Genomic DNA, 14,953 nt, shown 5'->3' with positions numbered 1-14,953 from the left:
GCGCGGCGGCGGCGGCGGCGGAGGAGGAGGAGGAGGACCGGGACGGTGTGAGGCACCGGGAGGACGGCTGGCAGTGGCCTGAGGACGGCTCGAGACCTGAGTGGGAGCCGGGCCCGGGGTCCGCCGCCGCCGCCACCATGCAGGAGATCATCGCCAGCGTGGACCACATCAAGTTCGACTTGGAGATCGCGGTGGAGCAGCAGCTCGGCGCGCAGCCGCTGCCCTTCCCCGGCATGGATAGTGAGTGCGGGAATCTGGCGGGTGGACGACACGGACTCGGAGGGGGGACCTCCTCGTCTGAGCCCGAGGCATCCTTGTTCCTCGGAGCCCGGGATTCGGAGTTCCAGGCCCTCTTCTCTGGTCCTGGGACATCTTCCCCACATGGGAAACTCGGGAACTCCCCCCCGCATTCCACGATCTCTGATTTCCTGGGGGTGTTTGGTGGTAATCAGGAAGGGGGGCAGGACCGTGTCCGTTGTCCTCGTAGTTTTTGAATGAATATAGGAATAGAGTGACTCCCCGCTCCCACCCAGTATCCTCCCCCCCCCGTGTGTGTGTGTGTGTGTGTGTGTCTCCAACTTGAAGAGTGTCCTGGGGTGCTCCCCTCTATCTCCCGCCCCCAGCATCCTGCACCCTCTTTTTAGATTTCATCCGAAGTAGGCCGGTACAGGAGTAAGGAAGGAGAGACCGACCACACACACCATGGCACGCCACAGCTAAATTCAAGCTCTGCTGTTATCCTGGGACTCCCACTCATGGTAGCTCCTTCCTAGTTGTGAGCCCTGCTCTTGCTTTTTGACTTCGGGTCACTTACCATATACAATTCCCTTGTCTTGAGCTTCTACGTCCCTCTATACATGGTGGCTTATGGTCTCACCACTGTTCTGCCCAGTGAGACGTCTTGCGCTTACAGAAAAACCGGCAATTTACCTTTGTACTCCTTTTTGAATGTACAGTGGTTTTTAGAGAACCCTGGGTTCAGTCCTTGGATAGGGACCCCAAGGGCCATTTGAGGCAGGGACTTGAGTGAAAGCCATTGGAGACTTTCAGTGTACCATTATGTCTCCCATAACTGCCAAAGGATTACAGCTGATGCTCCCCCCAGGTCTCTGCAGCCCCACTTCTCTTGGGTTTGTTCAAATACACCCATTGTCTAAGGCTGTTCCTTCTGATACTTCTGTGTAAAACAGTGCTTATGCCACGGGACATTCATCAAACCACCTTGTTATGCATGCACAGACACCTTTAAAAAAAAAAACAACTGGAGCCAGGTGTAGTGGCCACGCCTTTAGTCCCATCACTTGGTAGGCAGGGTAGGAGGATTGCCATGAGTAAAAGGCCACCCTGAGACTACATAGTGAATTCCAGGTCAGCCTGAGCTATAGTGAGACCCTACTTCGGAAAAAAAAAAAATCAACGAGGTCTTTCTATTCTCTTAACCATTCTCCTGAGTGCTGGGATTACTGGTGTGTGTCATGTGGCACACAGCAGATAAGGGTTAAGTAGTGGTTTCTCAAATTCAGACCCACACATTTTTCTTTTTTAAGTGGTGAGTATTGGCTCACCAGGACTTCTTGGCACTGCAGACACACTCCAGATATGTGCGCCACTTTGTGCATCTGGCTTTACATGGGTACAGAGGAATCGAACCTGGGCTGCCAGTCTTGCAAGCAAGTGCCTTTAACCACCGAACTGTCTTCCCAGCCCCACACTCTGTTACCTGTCCTGCTGATCACCTCATTCTTACACACACATTCACACTTGCACACTGGTCCTTTTCCTGTCTTGACAGCACTACTGTCAGGCCAAGGTACAGTTCACATGAGGCAGGCAGCTCTTTGGCCGCCCTTCTCGCATGTAGTGCTGCAGGTCCACAGGCCTCTGAAGGCAGGTGCAGTTGTGAGGTCCCAACAGGCTGCTTCCTCGGCAGGGCAGGGAATGCTGAACACAAGCATGTTCTAGTCCAGAGTTTCAGATGTGGTACATCCCTCAGCACTCCGTTCTTACGTGGGGTTGTGTCAGTGTCCCGGTGGCTTTCAGTTTGAGAACTGTAACTTTGGCTGTTAAAACCATGCTCTTATCTCATCTGCTTGAGACCCAGTCCCCAAGCCTGGATTTCAGACAATAAAAAAATGAAGCAACCATAATCTGGCGGGGGGGGGGGGGGGGAAGCACAGATGCTTACATGATTATTTTTGCTTTTTAAAATTTTTATTTATTATTTGAGGCAAGCCCAACAGACTGGCCTAGAAAGCAAGGAAAAGAGAAGGGGGGAGGGAGAATTGGCGCAGTATGGCTTCCAGCCACTGTAATTGAACTCCAGATGTACGCCACCTTGTACCTATTTGTGACCTTGGACGCTTGCATCACCTTGTGCGTCTGGTTTACATGGAACCCAGAGAGTTGAACATGAGTCCTTAGGCTTCTTTCTCCACCTCTCCCCCCCACCTTTTTTTAATTTAAGAGACAGGCAGAGGAACACAGGGAAAGAGAATGGGTACAACAGGGCCTCCTGCCACTGCAAAGAAACTGCAAACATGCCGGGCGTGGTGGCACACGCCTTTAATCCCAGCACTTGGGAGGCAGAGATCACCGTGAGTTCAAGGCCACCCTGAGACTACAGAGTTAATTCCAGGTCAGCCTGGACTAGAGTGAGACCCTACCTTGAAAAACCATAAAAAATAAAATAAAATAAACTGCAAACACATCTTGCCTCAGACACTTTTAGCATCTTCACTTCAGACATATTGTGCATCTGGCTCATGTGGGTACTGGGGAAATGAATCCAGGTTGTCAGGCCCTGCAAACAAAAACTTTTAACCATTGAGCCATCTCTCTGGGCCCTGATGTTTTTTTTTAATTTGTTTTATTTTTTGGTTTTTCGTGGTAGGGTCTCATTCTAGCCCAGGCTGACCTGGAATTCACTCTGTATTCTCAGGGTGGCTTTGTACTCGAGGTGATCCTCCTACCTCTGCCTCCCAAGTGCTGGGATTAAAGGCATGTGCCACTACACCTGGCTCTGGTTTTGTTTGTTTTTGTTTTAAAGCAGTTCTGATTAAGAGAAAACTGCTTAGTTTATTCTAGAAGCCATGGCCATTGAATTCCTGGACTCATGAGAATGGCTGGTCTAGGATCCAGCCACTGTTGCCACCATGTCCACCTCTGTAGTCTTGCTCCTCTCTGCAGAAAGTGCAGGAGTGAAGGCCAGGCTCCAGCTGGGGCTGGAGGGATGGCTTAGTGATTAAGGCATTTGCCTGCAAAGCCAAAGGACCTAGGTTCGATACCCCAGGGCTCACGTTAGCCAGATGCAGAAGGGGGTGCACGCGTCTGGAGTTCATTTGCAATGGCTAGAGGTCCTGGCGTTCCCATATTCTCTCTCTCCCCCACTTTCTTTGAAAAGTGCATGCTGCAAGTCTGGGGCTTCACCTAAACTTACCTTTCTAAACTAATGTCTTGGGAACCTGCCCCTTTTCTGGACCCTAAGCCTCTCAGAGGCCCCGTCCACTTGTTGGCATTTCCTGAGACCATGCACTCCCTCCCTTCCTCCATCCATCTCATGCTAATGTGCTTGGAGATGTGCCCTTCCGGGAGCTCTCTGCTGGGGTAATTAGCTTCTGTCTGTGATCTCGTGTTCCTTCCTGACTTCCCTTCCCACTCTTCACTCCCTGGAAGCTCCTGGCAGCAGAGCAATGTTTGGTCTCATTGTATTTGACTGATTTGGCAGGTTATGACTGAAACAAGTGGCGTTGGGGTCAAAGGTCTTCAGTCCTGGCTCAGTGACTCTGTCCCCAGCTGTGGTTGATTGATTCTGCTCCCTTTCTCCTTTCTAGAGTCGGGGGCCGCTGTCTGTGAGTTCTTCCTGAAAGCTGCCTGTGGCAAAGGTAAGAGACCCTGAGCTTCCTGGCACTAATCCTGAGAGCCCCATTCTGTCCTGGCACATTCTTAGAGGCTACCAGGTGACTAGCTTGAATGGCCTCCTGCAGAAAACAGTGTCCCTGGATGAAGTGGCAGTGATCCCTTTCCTCCTTTAGGCTGCATCTCCTCACAACTTGTCCCCCTCTTTTTTTTTTTTTGTCAGGGGGCATGTGCCCATTCCGCCACATCAGTGGCGAGAAGACAGTTGTGTGCAAACACTGGCTGCGGGGGCTATGCAAGAAAGGGGACCAGTGCGAGTTCTTGCACGAGTATGACATGACCAAGATGCCTGAGTGCTATTTCTACTCCAAGTTCGGTGAGGTGCATGGGGTCCTGGGAGGCTTTGCTGAGAACAGAGGCCCAGGGAGGCAGCTACTGTAATCCCACTGCATCTGTTGACCCTCTCCCATCTTTCTAGAACCTAGGCAGTGCCTAGTAATCCTGAGCTGGATCTTCAGTGAAGGGATTTTTGGGTGGTCCTTTGATAGTACTTTATGTCTTTGTAGCAGTGTAGGGTTTGGAGCGCTTTAAGTACTTTAGGACATTAACACTAACACGGTTCCTGGTGAGTCCCATAAGCAGTGTGTCTGGCTGGAGGCCTTGTTTCTGCTCTTGGCAGCTTACTCCTGAAATCCACATTTCCTTGGCATGGTCACCAGTCACACCAGGCCTGAGTTGCTCCTCTCTGGGCTTGTGTTTGTGGCTAATAGCATGGCTCTCCCAGCAGCCCTCAACAGTAGGTCTGAGGCCATCTTCTCTATTGGCAGAAAATCTGCTCTTCTCTAAGTTTGTGCTGAGTGTGGAGTAGAGAGCATCAAGCTTCACCTTTTCTGGGAGTCCTGCATGGAGAAACTGGGAACAGACAGGAAGCGGTAGGGCTGGTGCAGAATTTAGTCCCCAGGTGTCCCAGCTCTCACACCAGACCATTGTTAAGAAAATTAAGCTGTTGGAGGCTTTGCAAGGAACTGGGTGCTAGGTTTTTTTAATTTAATTTAATTTAATTTTTTCTCAATTTTTTAAAACATTTTCCATGATTATAAAAAATATCCCATGGTAATACCCTCCCTCCCCCCTCCTTTTCCCCTTTGAAATTCCATTCTCCATCATATCCCCTCCCCATCTCCATCAGTCTCTCTTTTATTTTGATGTCATGATCTTTCCCTCTTATGATGGTCTTGTGTAGGTAGTGTCAGGCACTGTGAGGTCATGGATATCAAGGCCATTTTATGTCTAGAGGGAGCACGTTGTAAGGAGTCTTACCCTTCCTTTGGCTCTTACATTCTTTCTGCCACCTCTTCCGCATTAGACCCTGAGCCTTGGAAGGTGTGATTGAGATGTTACTCAGTACTCCAGTCACTTCTTTCCAGGGTGCTAGGTTTTTGTTACTAGAGATGTTAATTATTTCAGGCTTGGTTTGGGTGTTTTTTTTTTTTTTTTTTTTTGTAGTCTCTCTAGCCCAGGCTGACCTGGAATTCACTATGTAGTCTCAGGGTGGCCTCAAACTCACAGTGATCCTCCTACCTCTGCCTTCCAAGCACTGGGATTAAAGGCTTGTGCCACCACACACGGCATATGGTTTTGGTTTTTTGAGACAGGGGTCTTACCTGTAGCCCAGACTGGCTATGAACTTGGAGCAGTCCTCCTTCAGCTCCCAAGTGCTGAGATTACAGATGTGAGTCATGCCTGGCTTTAGGTATCAGTTTATTACTGATAGTTGTGACTTGAAATAATACATTTAAACTAACAATGAGGTATGGGTCATTGCTAATAGTGCACAATAAATTTAGTTTTCTATATATTACTATCTTGAGCTATATGATTCACATGTGAGATAAATGTAGGGAATAAAGCCAGGAATAAAGTGAGTTCAAAGCCACCCTGAGACTATTTAGTGAATTCCAGGTCTCAGTCTGAGCTAGAGTGAGACCCTGCCTCAAAAAAGCAAAAATAAAAACAAACAAATATAGGGAATAAAACTTACATGTTCTCATTATAAACACTGTTCCTTTATAAAAATGGTTTTCAAGCCAAACAATTGCACAGGTAGCAGGACTCATTAGCTAGGACAGTCTCACTTCCTAGTTACAAGCTGACAGGACAAGGCAGAGAGAAGGAAATAGTATAGTGCTCAGGCTTTCCAGCTCCCCACCCTCAAGATCATCCCATCTGCCATATAAATCCATTATCATCCCCTATTCATTAGGCAGCATTAGAGTGGGGTCAATTTGGCCATCTGGCTCAGAGTTCTCCCTCAAGGGCACCTCTGTGCAGACTAGTTTGTAGGGTCCTCCCTGCTAGACAGCCCTGAGCCCAGCACCACCCCCATGTCTGAGCATCCTCTGCCTGTCCCAGCAGAGCCTGCCTTGGTGCACATGCACCGTCTGCCACTCTTGGCACTTGGGCTCCAGGCTTGTGTTGAGGGTCCTGTAGTAGAGAGGACAGACCTGTATCTCCGGTGGAGTTTTGCTCTAGTGGCCCAGGGTTGAAGGCAGCTGATAAACAAGGGAGACAGATAAAGAGCGCTGCTTGAAAGGCCATGAAAGGAAAGAACAGTGGTAAGACTCAGCTTCAGGTGGGGATCTGGGAAGGACTCCTGAGGGGCACCATGAACTGGGAGCTAGAGGCTAAGAAGTGGCTGAGGATTTATCTCAGGTACCAGGGGAGCCAGTGTAACTGGATGGGTGACGGGGGTAGGGGAGGAGTTGCTGAACCTATAAATGGAAAGAGAGGAAGAGGGCTGGGGTTTGCATTGTAGGCAGTGTGTGTCAGCATTGATTGCAGGGCAGCTTGGAGGTAGACTCCAGCTGACTGGTGGTTCTGAGGTAGCTGGTCTGCATGTGTGGTCATTAGCAAGGCTTGCCCCATTTCACTACAGGGACCCAGCCTTGAACTCCCACACCTTGCCCATGTTTGTCCTAAAAGTTAACGTTCTTCAGACCTTTCCTGGTTCTGTTCATAGATGTGAAGAACCACTTGAGTAGAACAGAAATTTCCTGGCAGTGGTAACATTTTAATACCCATCTAGTCACCGCTCTGCTGGGTTGGGCTCTACTAATGTTACTGGCATCACACCCCCCCACCCCCCGTAGCATTGATGCATACATAGCCAGTCCTGGACACAACAATTGTGTGGCTCCCTATTCCTTTAGAGGTGTCCCCAGTGCAGTTCCAGAAGGCCACATGTTCATTTTCCTGCAGGAGAGTGCAGCAACAAGGAGTGCCCCTTCCTGCACATTGACCCTGAATCCAAGATCAAGGACTGCCCTTGGTACGATCGTGGCTTCTGTAAGCACGGTAAGTGATGGCAGCCCTTCTCTATCCACTAGACTCCCAAGGGTGCCAGTAAGTCCTCTTAGGACATTCTCCTGGCTGGCCCAGCAGAATCTGACCTGTGCATAGTGAGGCCTTTGTGTCATCCTGTAGTCTAGGCTGGCCTCAGTTCATGAATTTCCTGCCTTAGCCTCCTGAGTTGCTAGGATTACAGGTGTGAACCACCAACACACAGCTGTGAGGCTTTTTCCTACTTCCTCAAGCTATGGCGGTGGCAGTTTTGTTTTCTTTTTTTTTCTTTTGCATTTTTATCTATTTTCAAGTTGAGAGTGGTGTGCCAAGGCCTCTTGCCACTGCAGATGAACTCCAGATACATGCACTGCTTTGGGTATCTGGCTTTCTGTGGTGTTTCAGTCAGGTTCACATTGCTGCCAGAAAACACTTGACCAAGAACAACTTGTGGGGGAAAAAGGGTTTGTTTTGGCTTAGAGACTCAAGGGGAAGCTCCGTGATGGCAGGGGGAAATGATGGTATGAGCAGAGGGTGGACATCATGTCCTTACCAACATCAGGTGGACAGCCGGAACAGGAGTGTGTGGCAAACACTGGCATGGGCAAACTGGCTATAACACCCATAAGCCTACCCCCAACAGTACACCGCCTCCAGGAAGTGTTATTTCCCAAATCTCCATCAGCTGGGAACCTAGCATTCAGAACACCTAAGTTTATGGGGGACACCTGAATCAAACCACCACCTACAGATACTGGGGAATTGAACCCAGACCAGCAGGCTTTGCATGCAAGTGGCTTTAACCACTGAGCAACATCCCTGGCCTTCTTTTCTTTCTTTTATTTTTAATGTTACTATTTTTTTTTAATGCATGTGTGGCTTGGCTCTGTGGCTTAGTTAAAATGCCTGTCTCATGAATGCATGTGTGGGTACGCACATGTATGCAAATGTACCACATATATGCATGTTTATGTGGAGGCCAGAGGATGGGCTCGTGTCAATTCTCAGGAATGCCATACCCCTTTCACTGACCTGGAACACCCCAATTAGGCTAGATGAGTTGGCCAGCGAACCCCAGGGATCCCTCTGGCTCTGCCTCCTTAGCCTAGGATTACAGGTGTGTACCACCACACCTCATGTTTTTTCATGGGCACTGGGGACTGAAACGGTCTTTACAATTGCAAGGCAGTCACTTCACCAGCTGTGCTATCTCCCCAGCCTTAGTGTAGAGACAGAGCCAATCTTTGGATCCATTCTTTGGCTCTGTGTAACACCGGCAATCTAGGCAAGGCTCTATTTGTAGGGAAGAGTTGGGCATCCTCCTACAGAGAAAACATCTTAGTGACCTAAACGCTGGGTCCTGCAGGTCCCCTGTGCAGGCACCGGCACACTCGGAGAGTCATCTGTGTGAATTACCTCGTGGGATTCTGCCCTGAGGGGCCCTCGTGCAAATTCATGCAGTGAGTACCCTGGCAGCAGCCCTGCTGGGCCCTCTGTTTCTTGGATGCAGCTGGGTGTGGTCACAGCCCAGGGCCTGGGCCAGGGTGGGAGATGTAGTTCTGACCACCAGTTCCAGGATGGCCATGCCTTCCTTTCTTGGAGCAACACCTACCCAGAGCCTTCATCATTTCTTGCCACCATTCTTGCCGCACTCAGGTACCACTGAGTGCCAGCCCCACCCTGTGTCCTGCAGTTGGGGTTGTGTTTGCTTGCTCACAGGCTAGGTGTGGTTTTCCGAGCACCACCTAAGCTATCTCCTCTCATGCTCTCATCTCCCTCTTCTTGTTCTCATTCCCTCTGGCTGATCAGCCCTCGATTTGAACTGCCCATGGGAACCACCGAGCAGCCCCCACTGCCACAGCAGACACAGCCTCCATCTAAGGTACCGTCCCCTGGCCCCTTCCCAGCCACCCAGGCCCTGCAGACAGCGCCTCATACCCATCTCTGTGCGGCCTGCTGTAAATCCAGCTGGGAACCTTGAGACAGGAGGGAAGAGAGGAAATAGGGAGAAGGAAATAGGGAGAGTGCCTTGGAGTCCAGCAGAAAAGTGAGCAGAGCAGCTCATTTAGAGATGGACCTGCCAGTCCTTCCTAGCTCTAAGCTAGAACTGAGAGCAGCCGAGAGCACCCTGAGCAGGTGGGGCTCAGGTGGCACGTGTAGCTGGGTCACTGCACAGTGTCTGCTGGGTGGAGGTGGTCTGGGCCCACGTGGTCTGCTCTTGCTTCAGGGTTAGAACTTCTATGACAAATGGGGAGCTGAGGGCCCCTGGAGAGAGAAACTTCCCTGAGGAAACAACCACCAAGCAGTGGCAGAAGTAGGACAAGCAAGGCCACCTTTCCTATGGCCGGAGCCTGGCAGCTCCTGTGCAGCTTCCTGATGCATGGGACTCTAGGGCTTGCCAGCTGCACAGCGTGATCTGAGAGGGAGGTGCCACAGACAAATGGGGATCTGCAGCAGTCCCCTAACCAGGGCACCCTGTGTTTGGTAATGGGGAGTGGGGCGTTGGGCCCAGAGGAAGGGCTGTCCTTCATGTCGGGCAGGGTCTGCGACAGGCCCTCGTATAAACCGGCCACCCACGCTGAAGCCTCGCTCTAGCTGGTAGGCCTTTGAGTCAGGTGCGAAGCTCCTCTCGGTCCTCTGCTGTACCAAAGACTGAGGGGCCTCCACAGACCAGCACCCCCAGGCGGTGACATCACCAATCAAATCAAATGGCAAATGGGCATGGGTGCAGCTGACAGCCTGGGGGTTCCTAGCTCAGGTCTCATTTCCGGGACCAGAGACAAGAACCCATGTGGTTGGAGACAGTCTTGCTGTGGAATCTCCCTCGCAGGAGCCTGCTCCCCTTTTCTCATGTGACTCCCCAGAGAAGGGCCCTCTCAGCCCCTAGACCACAGGTCGGCATGTCAGGCTCCAACTGTTTTTCTGTGACTTGCTCGCCGTGTAGGCTGCTAAGCATCTGGCTGAACCAAGCGTTCATCCTGACCTGAAGCTAGAACCTCAGAAACAAAAGTAAGGCCTGATCATGCCCTCGCCCCAATGCCCCAGAGACCTCCTCTTGTCTCTTTGATGTTTTCTTTTCTGCTTTTATTTTTCGTTTTTGTGTGTCTGCATGGTGTTTTTCGGGCAGCAGCTCCTGCCACCATCACAAGAATTTTCTTTTCCGTCCAATCTCCTGAGCTGGGCCATCGCAGAAGCCCTCTTCCTGCTGGTCATGCGAGAGGTGTCCCGCCCTCTTTTCTTCCTGTTCCCATTGGTAGTCTGCGTGCACGTGTTTTCTGCAGTAAAACCGTGTTGTGTAACTCTTTCCAGCAAAGTAACAATCCGCCATTACAAAGGTCGTCCTCCTTGATCCAGTTAACGAGTCAGAACTCTTCTCCCAATCAGCAGAGAGCCCCGCAGGTCATTGGGGTCATGCAGAGTCAAAACAGCAGCGCAGGCAACCGGGGACCCCGGCCACTGGAGCAGGTCACTTGTTATAAGGTGAGTCCTGGAGCAAAGGGACAGGGTATGTGGCGGTGGGGGGGGGGGGTCATTTTTCAGTCATTGGCCATTCTCTTAGTCCTCAGATGTGGTTATTATTTTTCCCCCAGGGTAGAGTCTCACTCTAGCCTAGGCTGACCTGGTATTCACTGTGTAGTCTTAGGGTGGTCTTGAACTCATAGTGATCCTCCCATCTCTGCCTCCCAAATGCTGGGATTAAAGGCATGTGCCACCACCCCTGGCAGATGTGGTTATTTTTAGAAAAGGAAAATGTGGAGTTTTTTGTTTTGTTTTGCTGACTTAAACATATATGTGTATATGTGTGTGTGTGTGTATATATATATATAATTTATTTATTTATTTGACAGAGAAAGAGGTAGGGAGAGAAAATGGGCGAGCAAACAAACTCCAGACACATGCGCCCCCTTGTGCATCTGGCTAATGTGAGGCCTGGGGAATTGAACCTTGGGTCCTTTGGCTTTGCAGGCAAATAAATGCCCTGACCGCTAAGCTGTCCCTCCAGTCCCTTTTTGCTGACTTTTAAGAGCGAAGGTGGACTGGAGCCCATCCTCCTTCCTACAAGACAGCACAGAGGGTGAACACCCATTTGAGTGAGTTGACTGTGCTCAGAAGTAAGGGAGTCTTCATCAAGGGGAGGGACACCCACAAACCCAGGGGAAGGGATGCCTGAAGCCTCGCTGCTCTGAGGCATCCTCAAATCTCAGGTAGGTGTAAAGGGCACCAGGACAAACCTTTGAGCCTACACTGGGAACTGGGTTAGGAACACACTCCCTACCCAGTACATAAAGTTGGACACCTGAGTTAAGGGTGAACTTAAACCTACTAGAAAATTTCATTTTCAGTCCTGTGTGTGGGAAAGGAGGAATGACTGGCTATGGATGAGTTTGGATTTGTGTCTTCATCGTTGGTAACAGCTGAAATTAGAAACTTAAGTTTACTGTAACTGCCCCAAGATGACTGTGTCCCTGCTGCCTGATGGGATCAGCCTCTTATACTCTGCTACATTCTCAACCCAAGCCATGCGTAATTCCCACAAGTAGAGCTCTGAAGGATGAGCTCATTAGAAAAATCACAAAACATGCAGAGGGAGTCAGCAGAAATGGCCAACAATAGGACTAGATACACAAAGACTTACTTTTTAAAAGTATTTTATTCATTTGAGAGAAAAAGGCAGATGGAGAATGGGCACAGAAGGGCCTCTAGCACCCATTGCACATGAACACATGATGTGCTTCTGCCTTCTGTGAGTCCTGGGGAATCAAACCTGGGTGCTTTGGCTTTGCCTTAACTGCTAAGCCATCTCTCTCACCCTCTTTGCAGTATCTTAAGCTCTTTCCATGACAACTTACTTTACCAGTTTTGTAGATAAGTTGTGACTTTTGCTCCTAATAACAATACTGAGTGTAATGTTTGGACATCTGTGAGTTCTTGTCTGATATCAGAAACATCTGCTTTCTAAAGGCAGTTCTGATCCAAAGGGTTTAACTTGTGCCATAGTTTGGCCTCATGCCCTAGCACTGCCATTGCAGCCACGTATTCTTTTGGGTCTCTGCTCTGTCCCAAGGTGATGGAGTCAGATCCCTGGACACTTAAAGAAGTAGATGTGAATTCAGCATTCCCTAAAAAATGTGTGGAGTAAGTGAGGCAGAGTTCTGGGTAATTTCTCAAAGGTGGCATCCTAAGACAATTTAGCTGCTGTCTTTCCCCATCCTGAGACCCTAGAAAGGTGGGCCTGACACTCTCTTAACCACAGGTCTTTTATGTTGCGGAAACCAGTTGGTGTGCCAGGTGCTGGCAGGGGGCTTCCTTGTTTCCTCTGGTTGTCACATTAACCCAAGGGTCAGTTGGCAGCCACCTGTGCTCCTTAAACCACAGAAGTCATCTAAGAATGTGGGACACTAAAAGAGCAGTGTCGAGGGCAGCAGGCTGTGAACCCAGCTGCCTCTCATCCCCTCTGATCAGACCTGGAATGAGATTCTGGTTCACTTCCTTTTTAATTCCCTTCTGTTATAAGCCAGCAGGTCCTAGGTAATCAGCCAGACAAGCCCAGGTCAGTGCTAGGCCTGTCGGGCAACACTCATACTTCTACCACACCAAGTTGAACCACTGCCCTTCACTGTGACCCTGGGGACAAAGGCTGTCCTCAGGGATAGCTCAGGTGGCTTTATGAGAGCCAGCAGGGAATGCTTCAGGCGCAGCCCACCCTCAGTGACCACAGCAATGGCTCCCCAAGTTGGGGTAGGAGCCCGGTGATCCTCTCGTGTTCGTTCCTCCCCTGACTCCTCAGGGAGCCCCAGACATTGGCTCAGAGGTAAGTGACTGGCCTGCCATTCAGAGGGGCAGGCGGGGCTCCAGCGTCATGGACTTTTGTCTTGCTGGCCACTTAGGCAGCTCCTCCTGGGCAGGCCTGGGTTCAGTGCAGCTGAAGTAATGGAGGAGTTCCCCATGGGTTCTCAGGCCGCTCTGGTGTCTTCCATCCTTCCCACCTGCTGAGTAGCTCCTTGTGGCCTCTACCAGTGCACCTTCCTACTGAGTTTCTTCCACTCATGTCTGCACAAAATCGGTTCCCACTAAGTTCACAGCCTTCCCCAGGCTGGGACTTGGTGGACACTGCCTTAGTTAGAAATTACGTCTGAAAACTATTCTACTTTTCTTTCTTCCTCCTACTGTTCCCAGTGTGGTGAAAAAGGACACTATGCCAACAGATGCACCAAAGGGCACTTGGCCTTTCTCAGTGGACAGTGACAGCAGCTGGAGCCAACTTGGAGCACCATGAGGGGTCCTACTGTTGGGAGTGTGCACTTAACTGCTGAATGCAATGCTGACACACAGCTCTGACTAGAGCCAGCATGCACACTGATCTGGAAGCTCAGCCTGAGGGGACACTCCTGTTAGATCCCCATCATTTTGCTGTAATTGTTTTTGGAAAGGGACATGTGCTTCAAATTGGGTCCCTCAAGTTGGCATCATCTTTGCCCAGGCCTCAGTGCCTCATTCAGGAACTTCTGTACACACCCCTTCTATGGGAAGGAGAAGCTGGGATGGGCTTGTACTCTGCAGTCATAAGAGGAAGATGGCCTGAGTAAATGCCAGCTCCTGGCAAGTCCAAGGACTGGTAGATCATCTGGAGCAGTGGTAAGGTCATGCCTACTTCCTCCATGTCCTGCTGAATCCTGAAGCTGTGCCTATCCAAGTGATTTGAACAAGGGAGCCCTTCCTGGCAAGCTCAGTGCTCGCTGCCTCCCCTGTCCAGGGCCCTTGGGGGACAGCAACTGAGGTTCTTCTGGACTGATTTCCATGGTACCCCTGCCTGACAGTACCTAAGGTTCAGTCAGAGCTGCAGACCACCCTTTTAAATCACTGGCCCAGTCCACCTGTGCCTACCTCCTGCCAAGCATCTGTGCTGTCACTCAAACACCTGTGGCATGCAGACTGCCCATCCTTGAGCCTAGAAAATGTGAAACCATCACCTGCACCCTGCTGGGCAAGTGGGCCTGTCCAAGTTCAGTTACAAGAACATTTTTTATGAACTTGATTAAAAGCTTTGTTTTTTTAAGCGGTTTCGTTGCTACAGTGACTCCTGCTGAGGAGACACTGGTTGTGCTTGCTACCTGACACAAAGCTGGGGTGTTGGGGCCTTTTCATCTCACAAGTGCCTTACCTCACATCGGACATTTGGGAACATCTCATTCAAGTTCAGCTCTTCGGACGATCTTAAGCCCCAAGATTGTCCTCTACCCCCAGCCCTGTAGGCTCCATGCAGTTGAGCTTACCTCAAGTCCTTTGGAGGGATTGAAGTGGGGTGGATCAGAGGTGAGTACTTGGGGCCAAGGCTGTCTTTCACCCAAGCTTCCTGCTAGTGAAGCCATCTTGCCAGGAAGGCCACATTACTTGCTTGAATGCCAATGGTGCCCAGGGGCTCTACAGAAGGTGCTGGTTTACCTGTCCCTGATGGCCTTCACATAGAAGAAGTTTGGGTTCATCCCTAAATTCCTTGTCTTGAACAAGATGGCTAGGAATGCTCTTATTCTCAGATCACAGGGCCTGTGCTTTGAAGTGGTGAGGTGTCAGTTCACAAAAGGCCATAATGCCTCTAAATAGCCAAGGTGCTCATGCAGGGTGCAGACCTGAGCACTGGGGAACTCCAGATGACCTAACTTCCCCCTAGTGGGCTTGGACATGACCTCACACAAACAAGGCTGCACAGAGTCTACTGATGAGGCCTGAGCACAAGACAAAGGGTACACCATGCAAGGAG

General features: G+C 50.3%; 1 protein-coding gene across 4 annotated transcripts; it reads left to right on the top strand.

Annotated features, from left to right (window-relative positions):
* Positions 1-21: 21 nt before the first annotated feature.
* On the top strand, positions 22-14,251 carry Cpsf4 (cleavage and polyadenylation specific factor 4). 4 transcript variants are annotated; one of them, XM_004672701.3, is made up of 8 exons: positions 22-240; positions 3,831-3,881; positions 4,079-4,231; positions 7,114-7,209; positions 8,561-8,654; positions 9,004-9,076; positions 10,582-10,674; positions 13,372-14,251. In XM_004672701.3, the coding sequence occupies exons 1-8, from the start codon at positions 138-140 to the stop codon at positions 13,438-13,440; spliced, it is 732 nt and encodes a 243-aa protein (XP_004672758.1). In that variant the 5' UTR covers positions 22-137; the 3' UTR covers positions 13,441-14,251. The 4 variants fall into 4 exon arrangements, with proteins under 4 accessions (XP_004672758.1, XP_004672757.1, XP_004672756.1 ...); XM_004672700.3 differs by having other exon boundaries at positions 10,579-10,674; XM_004672699.3 differs by having other exon boundaries at positions 10,504-10,674.
* The last annotated feature ends 702 nt before the right edge of the window (positions 14,252-14,953 follow it).

Source organism: Jaculus jaculus, chromosome 2 (genome assembly GCF_020740685.1).
Source record: "Jaculus jaculus isolate mJacJac1 chromosome 2, mJacJac1.mat.Y.cur, whole genome shotgun sequence".
In the NCBI taxonomy this organism is placed as follows: domain Eukaryota; kingdom Metazoa; phylum Chordata; class Mammalia; order Rodentia; family Dipodidae; genus Jaculus; species Jaculus jaculus.
The sequence above is the reverse complement of the archived record's forward strand: the minus strand, read 5'-3'. Positions and strand labels throughout refer to the sequence as shown.